General features: G+C 39.9%; 1 protein-coding gene across 8 annotated transcripts in view; it reads right to left on the bottom strand.

The window, feature by feature from the left end:
• Positions 1-3,353: 3,353 nt before the first annotated feature.
• The window catches only part of CREM (cAMP responsive element modulator), a 31,506-nt gene continuing 19,913 nt past the window's right edge, over positions 3,354-14,946 (bottom strand). Inside the window, exons 1-3 of one of the 8 annotated variants that reach the window (XM_072328648.1) lie at positions 11,272-11,457; positions 7,053-7,209; positions 3,354-4,951 (exon numbers count right to left, since the gene is read on the bottom strand). In XM_072328648.1, coding sequence (XP_072184749.1) covers positions 4,807-4,951; positions 7,053-7,195 — 288 coding nt within the window. In that variant the 5' untranslated portion in view covers positions 7,196-7,209; positions 11,272-11,457 and the 3' untranslated portion in view covers positions 3,354-4,806. Of the gene's footprint in view, positions 5,353-7,052; positions 7,210-10,952; positions 11,458-14,360; positions 14,550-14,946 lie in introns of those variants that run through there. The other 7 variants (XM_072328646.1, XM_072328643.1, XM_072328644.1 and 4 more) reach the window with 7 other exon arrangements.

Here is a 14,946-nt window from a genome sequence, read left to right as displayed (position 1 = left end):
ATTGGCATTATGGTTTGAAAACAGAGGGAAATCCACAGAGAACTAAGGGATGGATGACAAAGAATGCAGACTTTAGGCCTAAATCAGTGCGAGGAGAAAAACCACAAACAGATCCTGCAAAATCCATGGGAACGAACAATTCAAAGAAATAAAAGCCACATGCTCACACCTACTCAACACGATACGCTGATTTTAATTCCAATTTTCCCAGCTTACAACAGCTCAGGCAAGTCAAGAGAGCTCTGCCCTGAAGCCTAGAGATTTCTAACTCTGTTCCCCTCACCTCCCTGTTCAGATGCAGAAGAACACAGCTGGCACTCAAAACTGTAGTGTAAGAGGAAGAGGAACACGGCACTCCTCATCACCTACCTGTCCAGGAGGTTGAAGACATTCCTGAACAGACCATTTCCCCTGAGCAACATGAAGTTATATATGAAAACAATATCCACACTTTTTTGTGTGTACCTTCCTATAAAGTAAAAGCAGATTCTCCAGCTGTCTCGAATAAATTTGCGAACAGTTGCATGGGCTCACAAAGGGAAAATAGTTTTGTACTACAGAGATATGACTTCCTTACAGAAAAATAAATCAACTATTTGAGCCTTTCTAATTGTTACAGGAGGAAAAATAAACAAAATCTGACTGAGAATTTACAGCTCAGACAGTGCTCAAAATCTCTTGTAATCAAGTCAGGCTCATGTCTCAGAACAAGGGCCAGTGAGCACAAACTGGCTGCCCTGATTGCTTCTGGTGTCTCCTTCTCTAGAAATACTCAAAACCCACTTGGGTGCTTTTCTACATCAGCTACTGCAGGGAACCTGCTTAGCAAAGAGCTGGATTCAATGACCTCCAGAGGTCCCTCCCAACCCCTACCATTCTGTAATGAGAATAATATTGTGCCCAAAGGGCTTCTCTCCTGTACCCACCAAGCCTTTGAGTTCACAAATCTTAATTAGAATCAGATTCCAACAGAAATTACAGCAGCATCCAGGGCTCAGAGCCATGTTTTCATCAGGGAAGTAGGTTCTTCCCCTGCTTGTCCAACCACATGACAAGGCCATCAAATAAGATGAAGAGTGAACACATCTCCAGGACAGTAAACACTTCTAATTTAGTTGAGCAGTAAGTCAGACTGTTAGCTTGCTTTTTATTGTATCAGAATGGCTTATGAAACAAAAATAATTCTGAATGAATACCATAAATTTGGTGAGGATTGCCACTCGTTGCACGCTATCTGGTTGTTGTGAGAACAATAACAATCCAACTAAGATCCGAGGCATGGGAAATCTGAAATATTAATTCTGGCAGCTCAGCATACAAACAGCTCCCTGCTTCAAGAACTGCACTGGGGTAAACTGTTATGAGAGTCCTCATTAAAGAGTGTCATAATTAAACAGTTGGGCATTCGCGCTGCTGAAGGAGCCAAAGTAGGCATGAGGGGCCCTGTATGCCTTCTCTGAGAAGTACAAAGAGACAAGAAAGCAGCTGAATCAAATTGAAATCCATTGTTGCTGTTTCCCTCTGCTACCAAGGAGGACTAACTTGGCAGTGTTAGAGCAAAGTCTTTGAATGAAACTAAGCACCCCACTGTCTTTGTTACACTCCGTGCTGTACACAACACTTTGCTTTAAACAATTAAATCTGGAATAATTGAAAAATTCAAAACTGTGTATAATTCAGCAATCACCAACAGCCATTGTACGTAAAGGGATGGCTTGAGTTTCAGGTATACTAATTCAGAATGCAAAGTTACAGTTCAGGGGAAGACAAATCTAAAACACAATTTTTTTTACTTCATATTTTCTAGACTTCTCTAAATGTAACTTACCTGGCAACTGCTGGACAGACTGTAAGGTTATGAATAAGAAACGGAAAATGAAAGCCTAAAACTGCTCTAAGTTCAGCCCACTAAGAAAAGGGCAAAAGAACACAGTCTTTTTTTTCTGGACAAACAGTTGTTTTAGGAAACAAGTCTATGTGAATCCAGACGAACATTACTGATGTGCTTCAAGTGTTCAAACCCACTGGGCTCACACATGCTTTCCTACACTGCTGTGCAACAACAAAGTACTGATGAGATCTAATCTTCCTTCCATTTTCTTTCTTCCTCTCAACCTGGTTCAACAGAGAACTGAAGAATTAAAATGAGTATAGAAGGCAAGTCCTGGGTGTGCACCACAGCAGTCATGGATATTTTGTTTCCTTACAATCTGAACTCATTCATAAACCCTACTACTGCAATTGCTCGGACAGAGACCCGGGTTCCAGCAGTCCCTTCTCACATATGTACTTTGGTATTGTTTCTCTGACAAACACCAGGGGCACTTTGAGCTCTCCTTCAAATCTCCCCTTAGGGAACTCTCAAAGTTTTCACTGCACATTTCTTAACACAAAACTGGATGTACTGCTAAGTACTCTACTTTTCCAGTGTCAGTTTGACAACAGATCCCTGTTTCCCTGGCATTTCTGCAGGCTTTCCTTTGCTCATTTGCAAGTCTATTTCCTTTGCCACAAGTTGCACCTTGGTTCTAATTTACCAAACATAAATATTCTTACCCGCCAATAAACTCATGCATTCTCAGACTGAAATACAGAAGTGTTTTGGTAATTCTATCAACACCAATGATTTATCAGGCCAAATTACTTCAAATGACGGAATAACATGTCAAGTATTTTTTTCCTAGCTGTAGTCTAAAAGAGCCAGGTTTTGTGCAGAGGACTTTTCCGAAACAGGATACTTTTTCCTGGTAGAGATAAATAAATGAAATGGAGTTTCCAGAATGACCTAACTCACACCGAGAACACTTCAGTTCAGTTCAGTTACTGACAGAGCCTTCTCCTCAGCTCCCCTGAAGAACTTAAATAAAAAACACATATTAATTGTTTTAAAAGCATTAGCAAAAAAAATTACTGTAGACCACATGGATACGAAGTAGATGCCCAAGTTTTCTTCCAGTTAGTTTCCAAGTTCCTTGAGAGAGGTGGGAACAATGCCTACCTGTAATAGAAAACACATTCCAGTGACAGAGCCACAAACAATTCATTGGACACTTCTGTTGAGGCCAGAGGCCACAAAATAGACCTGTAACAGCCCGTACTCATCCTATCCTCCATCTTCAACAGACACATTGACACTTCCACTGACTTTAGTCCTTAGGATGAGTTATCACAGTGAAGAAGATATTTCACATTTTACTTCATTTTGGTTACAGACCTGAAGCAGAGCCCCATGGGTCCAAAAGCCAGTCTGCTTCCTTCCTTAATCAGCTGCTGCAGCCGCAAGAAAAGAGAGACACGACCTCTTCTTACAGATAGTCTCACTGAAGTACCCAATGGCATTTTCCAAAGGTTTTGAGAAAGTTATCCTGTTTATTTCGAGTAATTTGGGAAAGTGCCAGAAAAGAAGATTTAAATTAAAAGAATATGTGCCCCTCCACACACCCCAAGCAGTATAAGGAAGAACTGGGTTAAATGTAAAGTCAGTTTCAATTAAGTGAAGAAATCATAGTGAGTTTAGTAATGGCAGAATTCCTTCCCCCTGCTTCAACGTATGCATATCCCCATTTAAGCAGGATCCGAGCACTGGCAATGGTGCTCCTAGTTCCAGCAAAGCTCCCAAATACTCTGCTCAAAGACTGTACAGGCTAACAAGCATTAGATTATTTCTGAAATAAACAAAAACTCAGAAGCAATTGACAAAATGAACAGCTGCATCACCGCATTTACCAAAACTGTAATCTGGCTTAAGCATAATTTTATTAAAAAAAAAACAAAAAAACAAAAACAAAAAAACAAAAACTTCAGCTCTCACCTACAGGTTATTCTGGAACCCCATGAATCAGTAGACAGCTACCCTTCATTGGAAAGCTTCCTTCCTTAGGTGACCTTTACTCCCCTTTGGTACGCTGCAGAAAGTGTAAAAAGAACTACGCCATCAGCCTTCAGTACAGGTAACTGCCTACAACCCTCCAGAATCTCTCAATTATTCAGGATGCAAAGTTGAATTTTTATACATAGACTTCTAATAAACCAAATGTTTCACAGACTACAGGAAATATAAGTGAGCAGCAGCCACGTAACAGACATTTTCAGATACCTGCAATATACTCAGCATCATGTCAGGGAGTTTCTGTTCTCTTCTTCCCCCTCCAAACTCTCACAGGTTTAAAAGCATCGCCAATAACCAGATGTTTAAAGGAAATCAGACACTACACAGGTTAAACAACATCATTCTATTAAAAACTATCTTTAGCCATGGCACTCAGTGATAGCAATACAATACTTTTTCTTTCCACAAAGCAACTAATATAAAAATATGTCATAAAATCATTTGTAGACCAGTATGCTAATACATACATGTAATCATAACATTCTTTTATAAACTCTTTCCTGAGATACCTTGAGTTATTTGATTTTTCTCGTATTACCGGATGCATTATATTTACGATTCATTTGAAACAGCTGTAAAATATTTTGCATGTGCAGAACACTAGCAGTACATGTAAAAAGTAGCATGTAAATATATGGCAAAGAAACAGCTCTTAGAAATCATGGTTTTTTTCACTTTGATACTTCTTTTGTTTTTGTGAAACCATTTGGCTCCTTGGGAGGTGGAAAGGTGGAACGTGGAAAATCTGTAAGCAGAGCTATGAATTGACAAAAAGCAGGAAAGCATTTTGGGAATGTTAGAAGTTGGAATATAATATAAATGACACAGAGAAAGCCATAATTCATGTTGGCCATGTATTGCCTTATAAAGCAACCGGACATATTTTAGGTCAGTTCACAGTATAATAAATATTTTTACTAATCTGCTTTGGAAGAGCAAATGTCTTTAAGGGTTTCAAGCTCCTCTATAAGTTTCTGGTTCTGAACTTCTAGCACTGCAACACGACTCTCCAGACATTTTATGTATTCTTTCTTCCGACGTCGACATTCTTTAGCAGCTTCCCTGCAAAAAGCAGAAGTAAAAAGTGCAAACAAAAAGCCATTTGCATGCTATTAGAAAGCTCAGCAGAGTAGGGAGACTACAACTGAATTCCAAATTTTGCAGCATCTCCCAAATATGTCTGAAAACATTAAGCAAAACTGGGATTCCACAAGGGCCTCAAGTGTCTCTTTCTCAAGTTCATATGGCAATCTGTAGAATTGCTTCCTCTCATGCCTTGATTAAAGTTCATAATAAACAAGGTCCAAATGAAAGACAGTTATTCTGCTTTATGACAATAAAGATCTTTGAGGGCCTTGAGTTCCTCAATGAGAGTCTTGTTTTGGTTTTCAAGCACAGCCACACGATTTTCAAGACATTTGACATATTCTTTCTTCTTTCTGCGACATTCTCTGGCAGCTTCCCTGGAACCAATACAAGGCAAATGACTACAGGAACAGCCACAGTATGGCAAAGACTGGATAAATGAAATTACCTGCAATCCCTGTGGTTCCACAATAACAACAACCACCACCACCAACTGTTGGATCGCACAAACAGAACAGCATGTAACAGCCATAAGCAATAACATGGTTAAAATGCAATTGAAAACAATGAAAACAACTAGACACAAATTCATCACCAACAAATACAATGATGGCTTAATGCACAGAAGAACTGTGGAAAGTACAGTAAACGATGACATATTGACCTGAATTGCAGGTAACAAGACTGAAAGCAGAGCTTCCTTTTTCAGTCACACTCCATTCTGTGCATCTACAAGGACAACAACCTCCACATTCAAAATCTTACATTCAAACTCAAAGAATTTACTTTCAGAAAACACAAATTGAGCTCTACTTCCTTCAGATGAAAAGCTAGATGCCACATTTAAAACTTGATGTAGTTTATGACCATAATGTAGCAATCTACACTAGAAGACCAAATAGCTACAGTATGCCAGCATTTTGAACTGTCCACCTGGACACAAAACAGTGACTTTTTGTTGTAGGCAAATGGCAGCCCACAGCCATTCCCATAGCTCCACTCAGAACTCTGTTATACCAAAGACTTTAGACAGTATTCTCAGAATGAGGACTACAGACTTTAGATAGCATTTTCAGAAGCATGTCTCAAAAAAGCATTCAATTATAGAAGAAATTTTATATGCAATGAGATTCCACTCCTCAAATGTTTTGGAATTACTCAAATTTTCAAACTGTGAGAACAAAACTTTGCAGTACAGTTATTTTCAGAGACAGAATAGAGACTAGCTTTAAAAACATAAGAGTGGAAAACAAGGGGGAGCACAACAATGCAGCAATCCCTGTGAGCAATTTTAAGTAAGAACAGGCATGAGAGCAAAGCAATACCATGAATTAAATCATAAGGCAAATGGCTATTCAATGTACTAGAGATCTGCATAGCAAACTACTTTTTCCTGAGGCATTAATCTCATTTCCATTGACAGAAGTGGCTGTGCATTTAAAAAAGGAAAAAAAAAATCTCCTAAATATAACAAGAATATGCAGACAAAGGCAGGTATATAAAGACAGATAGTTATAGTATATAGTTAATTTCATGCCAACTAATTAAAACCATATACAGCCACTCCACATAATATTCTAACAGACAGGAGCACTGTATAGAAACATATCTGAGGCAGGCATATAGAAAATTCTGTAATTATCATTCAGTTCTAGCATAAACCTTCCTCACAGCATTATAGATTCTCAGATATTGTTCTTACCAATTCTTTCCTGGGATGCTTTAAGACAAGCATGCCCATACTGGTCATTTTATTGTCAGTGGGAAATAAATGTCTTTCAACAACATCTGGATTAATACAAAAATGACCACTAATGAACAACACCAATACTGATTTTTGAAATACCATATAATTTAAGACTAAAAATCCACGGGGACAAGGCCAACATTCATCATTGCTATAAGTCTATGAAATGCTTGACAAAGAATTTCTCACCTTCCCTTTGTCCATCACAGACAGGGCTCATGACTTTAAGAAAATAACTTCATTAGAATGCAAGTTTATCAATTTAGTTTTGTTTTTGTTATGCTTGGGTTTTTACTTTCCCAACAGCAGCTTTTAATGATGTGATCTTACCTGTTTTTCATAAGTCGCAGCTCTCTCTTGCGCGTTGCCTCTTCTGCCAGCTGCTGAGGACTATGCAGAGCCCCTGGTGAGGCTGCCATTACCACTCCCTGAGGTAAGTTAGTAGTGGGAGTCCGAAGCTGGTAAGATGGCATGTCTCCAGTGGCAGCTGTATTAAAGAATCACATGTAAAACTTTATGGCAAAAAAGAACCATGCGAAAGTCACACTAGATAGATTTCTGTTGATGAGTTACCCATGATTCCTACCACACGAAGTTTCTCACAGGCCTGTAATATCACAACTTGCCTTAGTGCATTATCTTATTAGCTTTCATTTCTATACTCTAAAATGAATCACCTAGACTGATCCAGCATGTAGTCCCACCAGCCATCCAGAATGAAGCTTGTGAAAGCTTCCACATGGCTCCTTGCAAACAACACAGGGAAAAGTGTTAGAGAAATGCTGTCAGAGCATCCACTCTAATTTCCTATTGGTACAGTTCCACAAAAAGATGGTGCTCCTGGCACAGCCACCGAGGGTGATGCGCTATGGCTGTCCTCTAACAGCTGACATGGGAGTCAGCTTTCTCCTCTTCTGTGACAGCCCCAGCCCTACCAGCAATCTGGCAGCAGTTGGAAAACTGGTGAGAGCTGCTGCTGACAAAATGGAAAGGAACACATACACACAGTGAACAGGAGCACATTCCTTGAGCAGGAGGATCACAAACGGGATGCTGAGGCACTAGCAGGCAAGAGAAAGGAGTGGCTGTTACACAGGAAGAGGTGTAGCCATGCAGTAGAGTGCAAAAGTTCACCCCCTGAGCCTGCCAATTTTGAGCTCTCCCATGCTAAATGTAGATCTGAAATCTGATCTGCAATTCAGCAGCTTTCTGATATATGCACCTCATTTCTATATTTCTAAAATACTTTGTTCCTGCACTATGTGTTTCAGTTTTCAAGCACTATGAGACAGGCATCCTAAGTACCTGTCTTGTCTGACATAGAAAAAAAAATAAGTCAAAAAATGTATACCCCTAAAATTTTAAGCAAGTATTTGCCCATTAAGTAATTCACATCATCAAACAGCACAACGTCCACTTCTGTCATAAAAACAATTAAATATAAAACAGCATTCCAGGGGCTGCTATACTCATTTCAGACGTAAAGCAGTACTAAAGGGTCAGCAAAAAAATCACAAAAATAAAATCAGAGAACCACAGAATGGCTTGGTTGGAAGCAGCATTAAAGATCAATTAGCTCCAACCCCCTGCTGCGAGCAGACAAAAACAGTTTGGAGGAGGCTGGCAGGTAGAGCAGTAAAGAGACATCACTGAACATCAGGAGAAAAAAAAATGAACCAAATCCAAATCCTCAACTTAAAAATGTATATATCTATATACTATTCATCTTTTAAAGTTTATGCACTGTGTTGAGTCACAGCCACGTCTCAACCCCCCATCCGCTTCAGCAGCCTTCCTCTGCCCCCCCCCCCCACTGCAGCCCAGCAGGTCACAGGGGCACAGAGCTGTCAGCTCAGCTGCAGCAGGGATCTGATCTGCTGGGAATGGGCAGGCAAAGAACTCGGTGGAGGACAGCCTTGGAGCATGGCCCAGCAGCCTCGGTCTTCTCATGTATCACTGAATGACTTAACCCTTGCTGTGAGTCCTCCCCATCTGCTAGCAGCCCCAGCTATGTCAAGGAAACATAACTTCAGCTTGGTATTAACAAAAATGGAATTTTAGAGACCCTCTAGGCTCGCTCTCCACATTACATGCATTTCATAAACACTACTGAATGAACTACCTTTCTCTACCTTTCTTCACAAAAGGAAAAGGATCTCATTAAAAATCAAAGTGAAGCATTTTGTAGATCAGGTCACGGGGAAAGACTGATAACCCAGGTCACTTCCACCTGGCAGCACCAGCTGCTTTGCTGCCTGTGCCTCAACTCCTCTCGGATGTTCGCCAACAGCACTTACTGTTGGTGCTCTAAGGACTGCCATAAAGTACCTACCGCACACTCAGAGAAGTAAGCCCCTATCTAAGCTGTGATCAGCAAGCACACAGTAAGCACCAAAACAGTGCATCGGTAGTTTGACCAGCTTCCAAAGTGCCCAGCCCTGCCTAACCACTGCCTCGCTTATGAATCTACAGGTGTGGTAACAGATAGATAATTATTTTGGTGCTACAGACCACCACACTAACATTTGTTTTACAAGGAAGTAAATTATATATATTGCGAAGTGATTATTTCTAATTATGCAAAATTATTTGTAATGGCTTTAAACATTACAATAAAATACTGTTTCACTTCAAATAGACTGTAGTAGAGACAAAACAGACTTTAAAAAGGAAGGACAAAATACCCTTAAAAAATTCATACTGTTTAAGTCTATTATATAGACGTACTACATAGAAGGGTACCTTCCATGTCTGCATATGAGACAAAAACCCACACCTTGGTCCAGGCCAACATGTCTGTAAGATCAGTGTCCATTTCTAATGAAACTGCATGGGGCTTTAAAGGCACTGCTGCACACCAGATATAGGGCTGAGCATGTTAACCGACCTGGAATTGGTGCATTTCCCCTGGCATATCGACCCACATTGTCCTTTCCTTTTATTTTTTTCTTCTTTAAAATTGCAAGGGGAAAAAGCGAGTCTTCAGAACACTGCAGCTTTTAGTTGAGACTTAGAGAAAGAATGTTCTTAGCAGGAAAACACAGAAACAGAGCACAGCTACCTTTGTAAATTAAGCTCTGAGAAGTTAAAAAAAAATTACAAAAGCCTTAAAAAAAAAGTTATATAGAGAGAGAAAGAGAATAAATCCGACACTTTGTAATAGCAAGCTCTAGGAGAAAAGAACTTTCTGAACACTAGAGAGCATCCCTGCACCAGTTACAGTGGCTTCCCAGGAGAAAAAGACATGAGACATGCTGCGCATTAGTGTATCTATGCTCCCTTCCTCTGAGTCATAATGATAGGACTAAATTATCAGAGGGCTTTAAAATTCACCACTGAACTAGCTAAGCAAGGCGTGAATCACTATTCCTCTGAGCATAAAAACACAAAACACGGACTCAGAGAAGATAAATATCTTCAGGCTGATGAAAAAAATAGACGCCAGCACCGAGCAGCATGTAGGTATCGGCTGCAAACTGGTTAATGTTACAGCTCGGCCGGAGGCAATTGACGAAGCAGAAAGGAACTGACTAAATCACAGCATGACTTGGGGCTGACGTCAATGTGTATCTTGTTTGGAGTTTAACTTTTCCAGTTCCCTACTGCAACACGATTCCAGGAAGCCTAATGACGTCAGCCTTTTGAACTCAATTAGTGGAGGAACAGACCATTTCAACAGCAGAGGAGAAAACACGCAGGCGTTGCAATACTTGAAACTGCTGCTTTCCTATCTGCTTACATTCACAGTTGTCCTTTATAAGGAAAGTATAAGGGTATATTTACACCACTGTAACAACATACACCTTTCTCTTACAGCTATGCTTGAGCCTCTTCTAGCTACTGAATCTACAGGGTTTATTGCTAAGCAAAAAGGCAGCATCCGTTCTACAAAATAAAATACACAATGACAAACATAGCCACTATCTCCGTATTAAAGGATTTCAAAGAGTGCTGGATTTTTTTTTCAACAGTATCCTCCATCAAACATTAAGGCTTCATTACCTGCATCAATCTGTGCAACAACTCACACACCAATTTCTTCCCCCAAAATGAAACTGTTAAAATTAGACCGAGACCCAACGCTGCCCAGACAGAGCCGGAACCCATCTGTGCCAGTTGTGAGAGATTAAAGAGTTACAGCAACAAGTTCAAAAGAAAAATGTCACAAACGCAAAGTAAGCACTGCTTAAACAGCCACAATGCCCAGTACAAGACTAACAAAACGTTTACCTGTTTCATCTCCTGTAACAGCCATGCTCAGCCCCTGCACGCACAGTTCTCCTGCTCCTCTCCCAGAGCTCAGCATGAACTGCTCCAAACTAGCAAGCATGTGCAGGATTACAAGCAAGAGCACTGACATCACAGTGACCTCACTTGCCTACCACTGTCATTAATATGCTCTGTCACTGGAACAGCTCACTGAAACTGCAGCCCAAACAACTGCTGCTTTTCCAGTAAACGTTTGTTTTTTTTTTCCCTTCCGTATTTCTGTAAGCCCAGCTTTGTTCTCTTGCCTTCAATTATACATAAAGCTACAGAATGCACTCACCACAGAGCTGGCTGCAAAACAAGACCAAGATTCACAGCACCGACCGACAGAAATTAAAAGTGACTCCAGAACTCATAAATGATTCAGAAGGATTAAATCACAATTGGACAGCAAACAGCAAAATTTTAAAGGGGCACGTGCGATTGTTTTGGTTCGAGCAGCTCCACCAGAAGGCAGAACTCTGACAGCCGTGTAAAGCAGGAGCGCCTAACAAGCCGTAACAAACACGTAAATGAAAGGCTACATACAGCTGCTCTAGGGGAGACCACAGCCCACTCGTTTCATTTCAATTAAAAGCTTCAGAAGAGACTGAATAAAGCTCCAGGGATTTCAGATGCTCCATCAGGCAGAACAGTAACCCTGAATAAGGGCAACCCCTTCACTTACCCCTTCTTTTTCAAAAGAAAGTGGAAGGGAACTGGCTGGCTTACGAAAATAAATCAATGAACAAACACCTCAGCTTTATGAAAGCTGTTGCTTCAAACCCGCAGTCCAGGCACTTTTCTGCACACAGAACATAGCCCACTTTTCAAGCCTTTGTCCGTGATAAACTAATTTAGACTGGTAATTCATCAGCTGTGGAACTACGTCAAGGACAGCAAAAATGAAAGCATCGGTACAATGATGGATTCTCCTTGTCATTCTGGGACTGCTTCAGTGTCACGTGAGCAGAACATCAGAACTGAAGCACACAAGAAGTACCAGCCACGGATCTCTCAAATATTTCATGTTATGAAAACACACCTCGATCCCAACAGAATACCATTGGATGCAACTTTCCAAAACTCATTTTCACTTATAATTACACACTTCATTTCCTTCAGCTGGCACAAAAACCCTGGATTCGTCTTAGGAAACTATCAGAACCGCCCCATTTTTCCAATGAACGTAAATCAGTAGCTACCAAAGTATCACTCAGTGGGATCACTCGGGATCTCTGCCCTTTTATATTCATCCCTCAATTTAATCACAAGCCCTCAGAGAAACATCAAGCACAGGTTGAAGTTGAAAGTTTACTAAGCAGAAGGCTGTTTTTCTATTATAATGTACACTATCACCATATCAGGCGTACAGGGAACTACCAAGTGCACATAACAACAAACGTTCGTAAGTTATACACCTGCATTTCTGACATACCAAGCAATGGGACCCGCAGAAAGGACCCACTAAACCCATAGTTTCACTCCATCACGAGTAACTCAGGTTTGTTGATGATATGAGCTTATCAGAGCAAGATCTCTCTTAGCTCAAACATTCTCAGGGGTCTTCACACCTTTTTATTTTTTAATGTGCTCCAGATGATTTTTCAGCACCAACAGAGTGTATAATAATTTGAAGCTCTTCCGTTGTGATCATTTCTGAGATCATGCTCACTTACTATTCCCTTTGATATTTTTTCCTTTATATTTCAAGTAGAATTTTTCTTCAGCATCAACAACTGTAAACCTCAGTAAAGCATCAGAGTTTGGGCAAAATAGACTCTATGAAACTCCAGAAATTCTCTGAGCATGAACAGAAAACAAATCAATTCAGTTTTAATTATCTAGAAGCTTCCAGAAACAGACACAGCAGGTATTCAGTAACCGTCTCTGAATCCATTTGGAAAGCTTCCATTGCAGGTGAGATACACTCAGAAACGTTCCACTGCCAGAATGGGAAATTTGCAGAATGGGAAATGGAGAAAAAACAAAACAAAACCTTTTGGTCTTTAGGCTTTGCTAAGAACATATTCCTGGTAACACTTAAGGCAGATATAACAATATTGTGTGCACTGTGAAGGCTAACATTTTGTTTCAGGGTTCTTCACATTACAGTCTTAAAGTTTCCCTGAAATGCTTTTTGAAAGCATTAGAAAGACACTGTATTTCAGCAAATAATTAACCAGAGGCAACAGAGAAAATCAGGTTTGGTACACTAGTTAGTACTGTCTCAACAAGTTCAAGTATTTACAAGGTATTAGCTTTATACCCTGAGCTTCCTTTATAGCAAAGAAAAGACACATAAAGACAAAACTTACTCTAAACATCTATACCAGGGTGAAAAAATCCTTAACCTGGACTTCAATATTCATCTCAGACTAAAACAAGGTAGGTTGGGATTAGATCCAAGGGAGAAAATCTCTACACAGAGAGCGGTGAGGCACTGGAACAGGTCATCAGTGGAGCTGTGGATGCCCCATCCATGGAGGTGTTCAAGGCCTGGACTTTGGGCAACCCACTCTAGTGGGAAGTATCCCTACCCACTGCAAGGAAGTTGGACTAAAAGATTCTATATCCATCTGTATGTAGTCAATGACCCTTATCCACTCCATGAATACTTATTTAGTATTTGGTTCCATAGCAGCCATTATTTTAGTGTCTCTATACAGAAGACACTGTATGCATTTCCAAAGTTTCCTGAAAATAACTTAAAATCACAACTTTGCTTTCCTTGGCATTGGTCAGAATCCAAGATAGGCTTGATTCTTTATCTCCTTCAGCACTTCTGAATGAATGGAAACAGTGAACAGAAAGAAAATCCTAGATAAACTACAGAAAGGTTTAAGAATTCACTGTATTGACGTGTACATTTCACAGAACCTAAAAAGTATTCTTGATGGAGAAAATTAGCTTCAAGAGAGGATCTCCTTTTTAATGACAGAAAGTTAAAAGTTGCAAGGAAATTCTGCCCTAAAAATAGCCTTACAATCTTTCAAGTAACTTCAGAACCCATGTTGTACAAAGACTAAAACTGCCGAAAAAAACAAAATAGCTTTCTGTACTAAATGAGATACAGTCTGAACTGAGATGATGAGGTTGCAACAGCATCTTTACTTCAATTAAGCATGTCACTTGAAGTCTGGACAAGGAAATGAAAAGCAGAGGGTAATTTTATCCTGTTATTTTCTCCTCACAGCTTTTTTGATCCACAGAAATGGCTGCCTTCCCAAAGAGAGAAACTCAGTCTCTTTGTAATACTGTCTTCCATGTTGGTATACATAAACATAAGTATTTCGTAGCACAATACTCTGAACACTATATGAAAAGTCTATTCAGAATAAACATTTTATACGAACAAAAAGGAAAATGCAGTAGACTAATAAACTATACCTTGAACAACAAGTTGGCTTCCAGGAACAAAAAACTGTTGTGTACCATCAGATGACTGTGCTGCGTATTGCACAATGGTAGCACCTGGCTGAGGAGCTCCTGAATTTGTCATTGTTAACGTCTGCAGTCCCTGGGCACCATCAGAAGGTGGATTAGAAATCTGGATTGTACCACCTGGAGTTATAGCAACTAAACACAAAAAGAAAAAGGCAGGTTAGGCAATAAAAAGATGTACAACACGCTAAAGTGCATTTTCCTTCTGAGAATAAACATGTTTTGCTAAGACAACGGGTTCTCCCCTTGCTTAAAGAGCAATTGTGTTTAAAAAAAAATCATGCCTAAAAATTATATAACCTTAATGCTGACATCCACAAATATAATGCCTGTCATGTAGTGCATGCTCTGTGTCTAACAGGAAAAAAAACAACTGAAAAAACAACAGAAGCCCACATATTTCCTCTGTATGTTCAGCAATATTAATGGTCCTATGATAGTCTTAATACAAGGGGGAAAAAAAGAGACTAGTAACTCCTCGCCATAAAGAACTGCTGTTATTTCAAAAAAATCTTTAACAAATCACAACGTA

Source organism: Excalfactoria chinensis, chromosome 2 (genome assembly GCF_039878825.1).
Source record: "Excalfactoria chinensis isolate bCotChi1 chromosome 2, bCotChi1.hap2, whole genome shotgun sequence".
Taxonomy (NCBI): Eukaryota; Metazoa; Chordata; class Aves; order Galliformes; family Phasianidae; genus Excalfactoria; species Excalfactoria chinensis.
The sequence above is the reverse complement of the archived record's forward strand: the minus strand, read 5'-3'. Positions and strand labels throughout refer to the sequence as shown.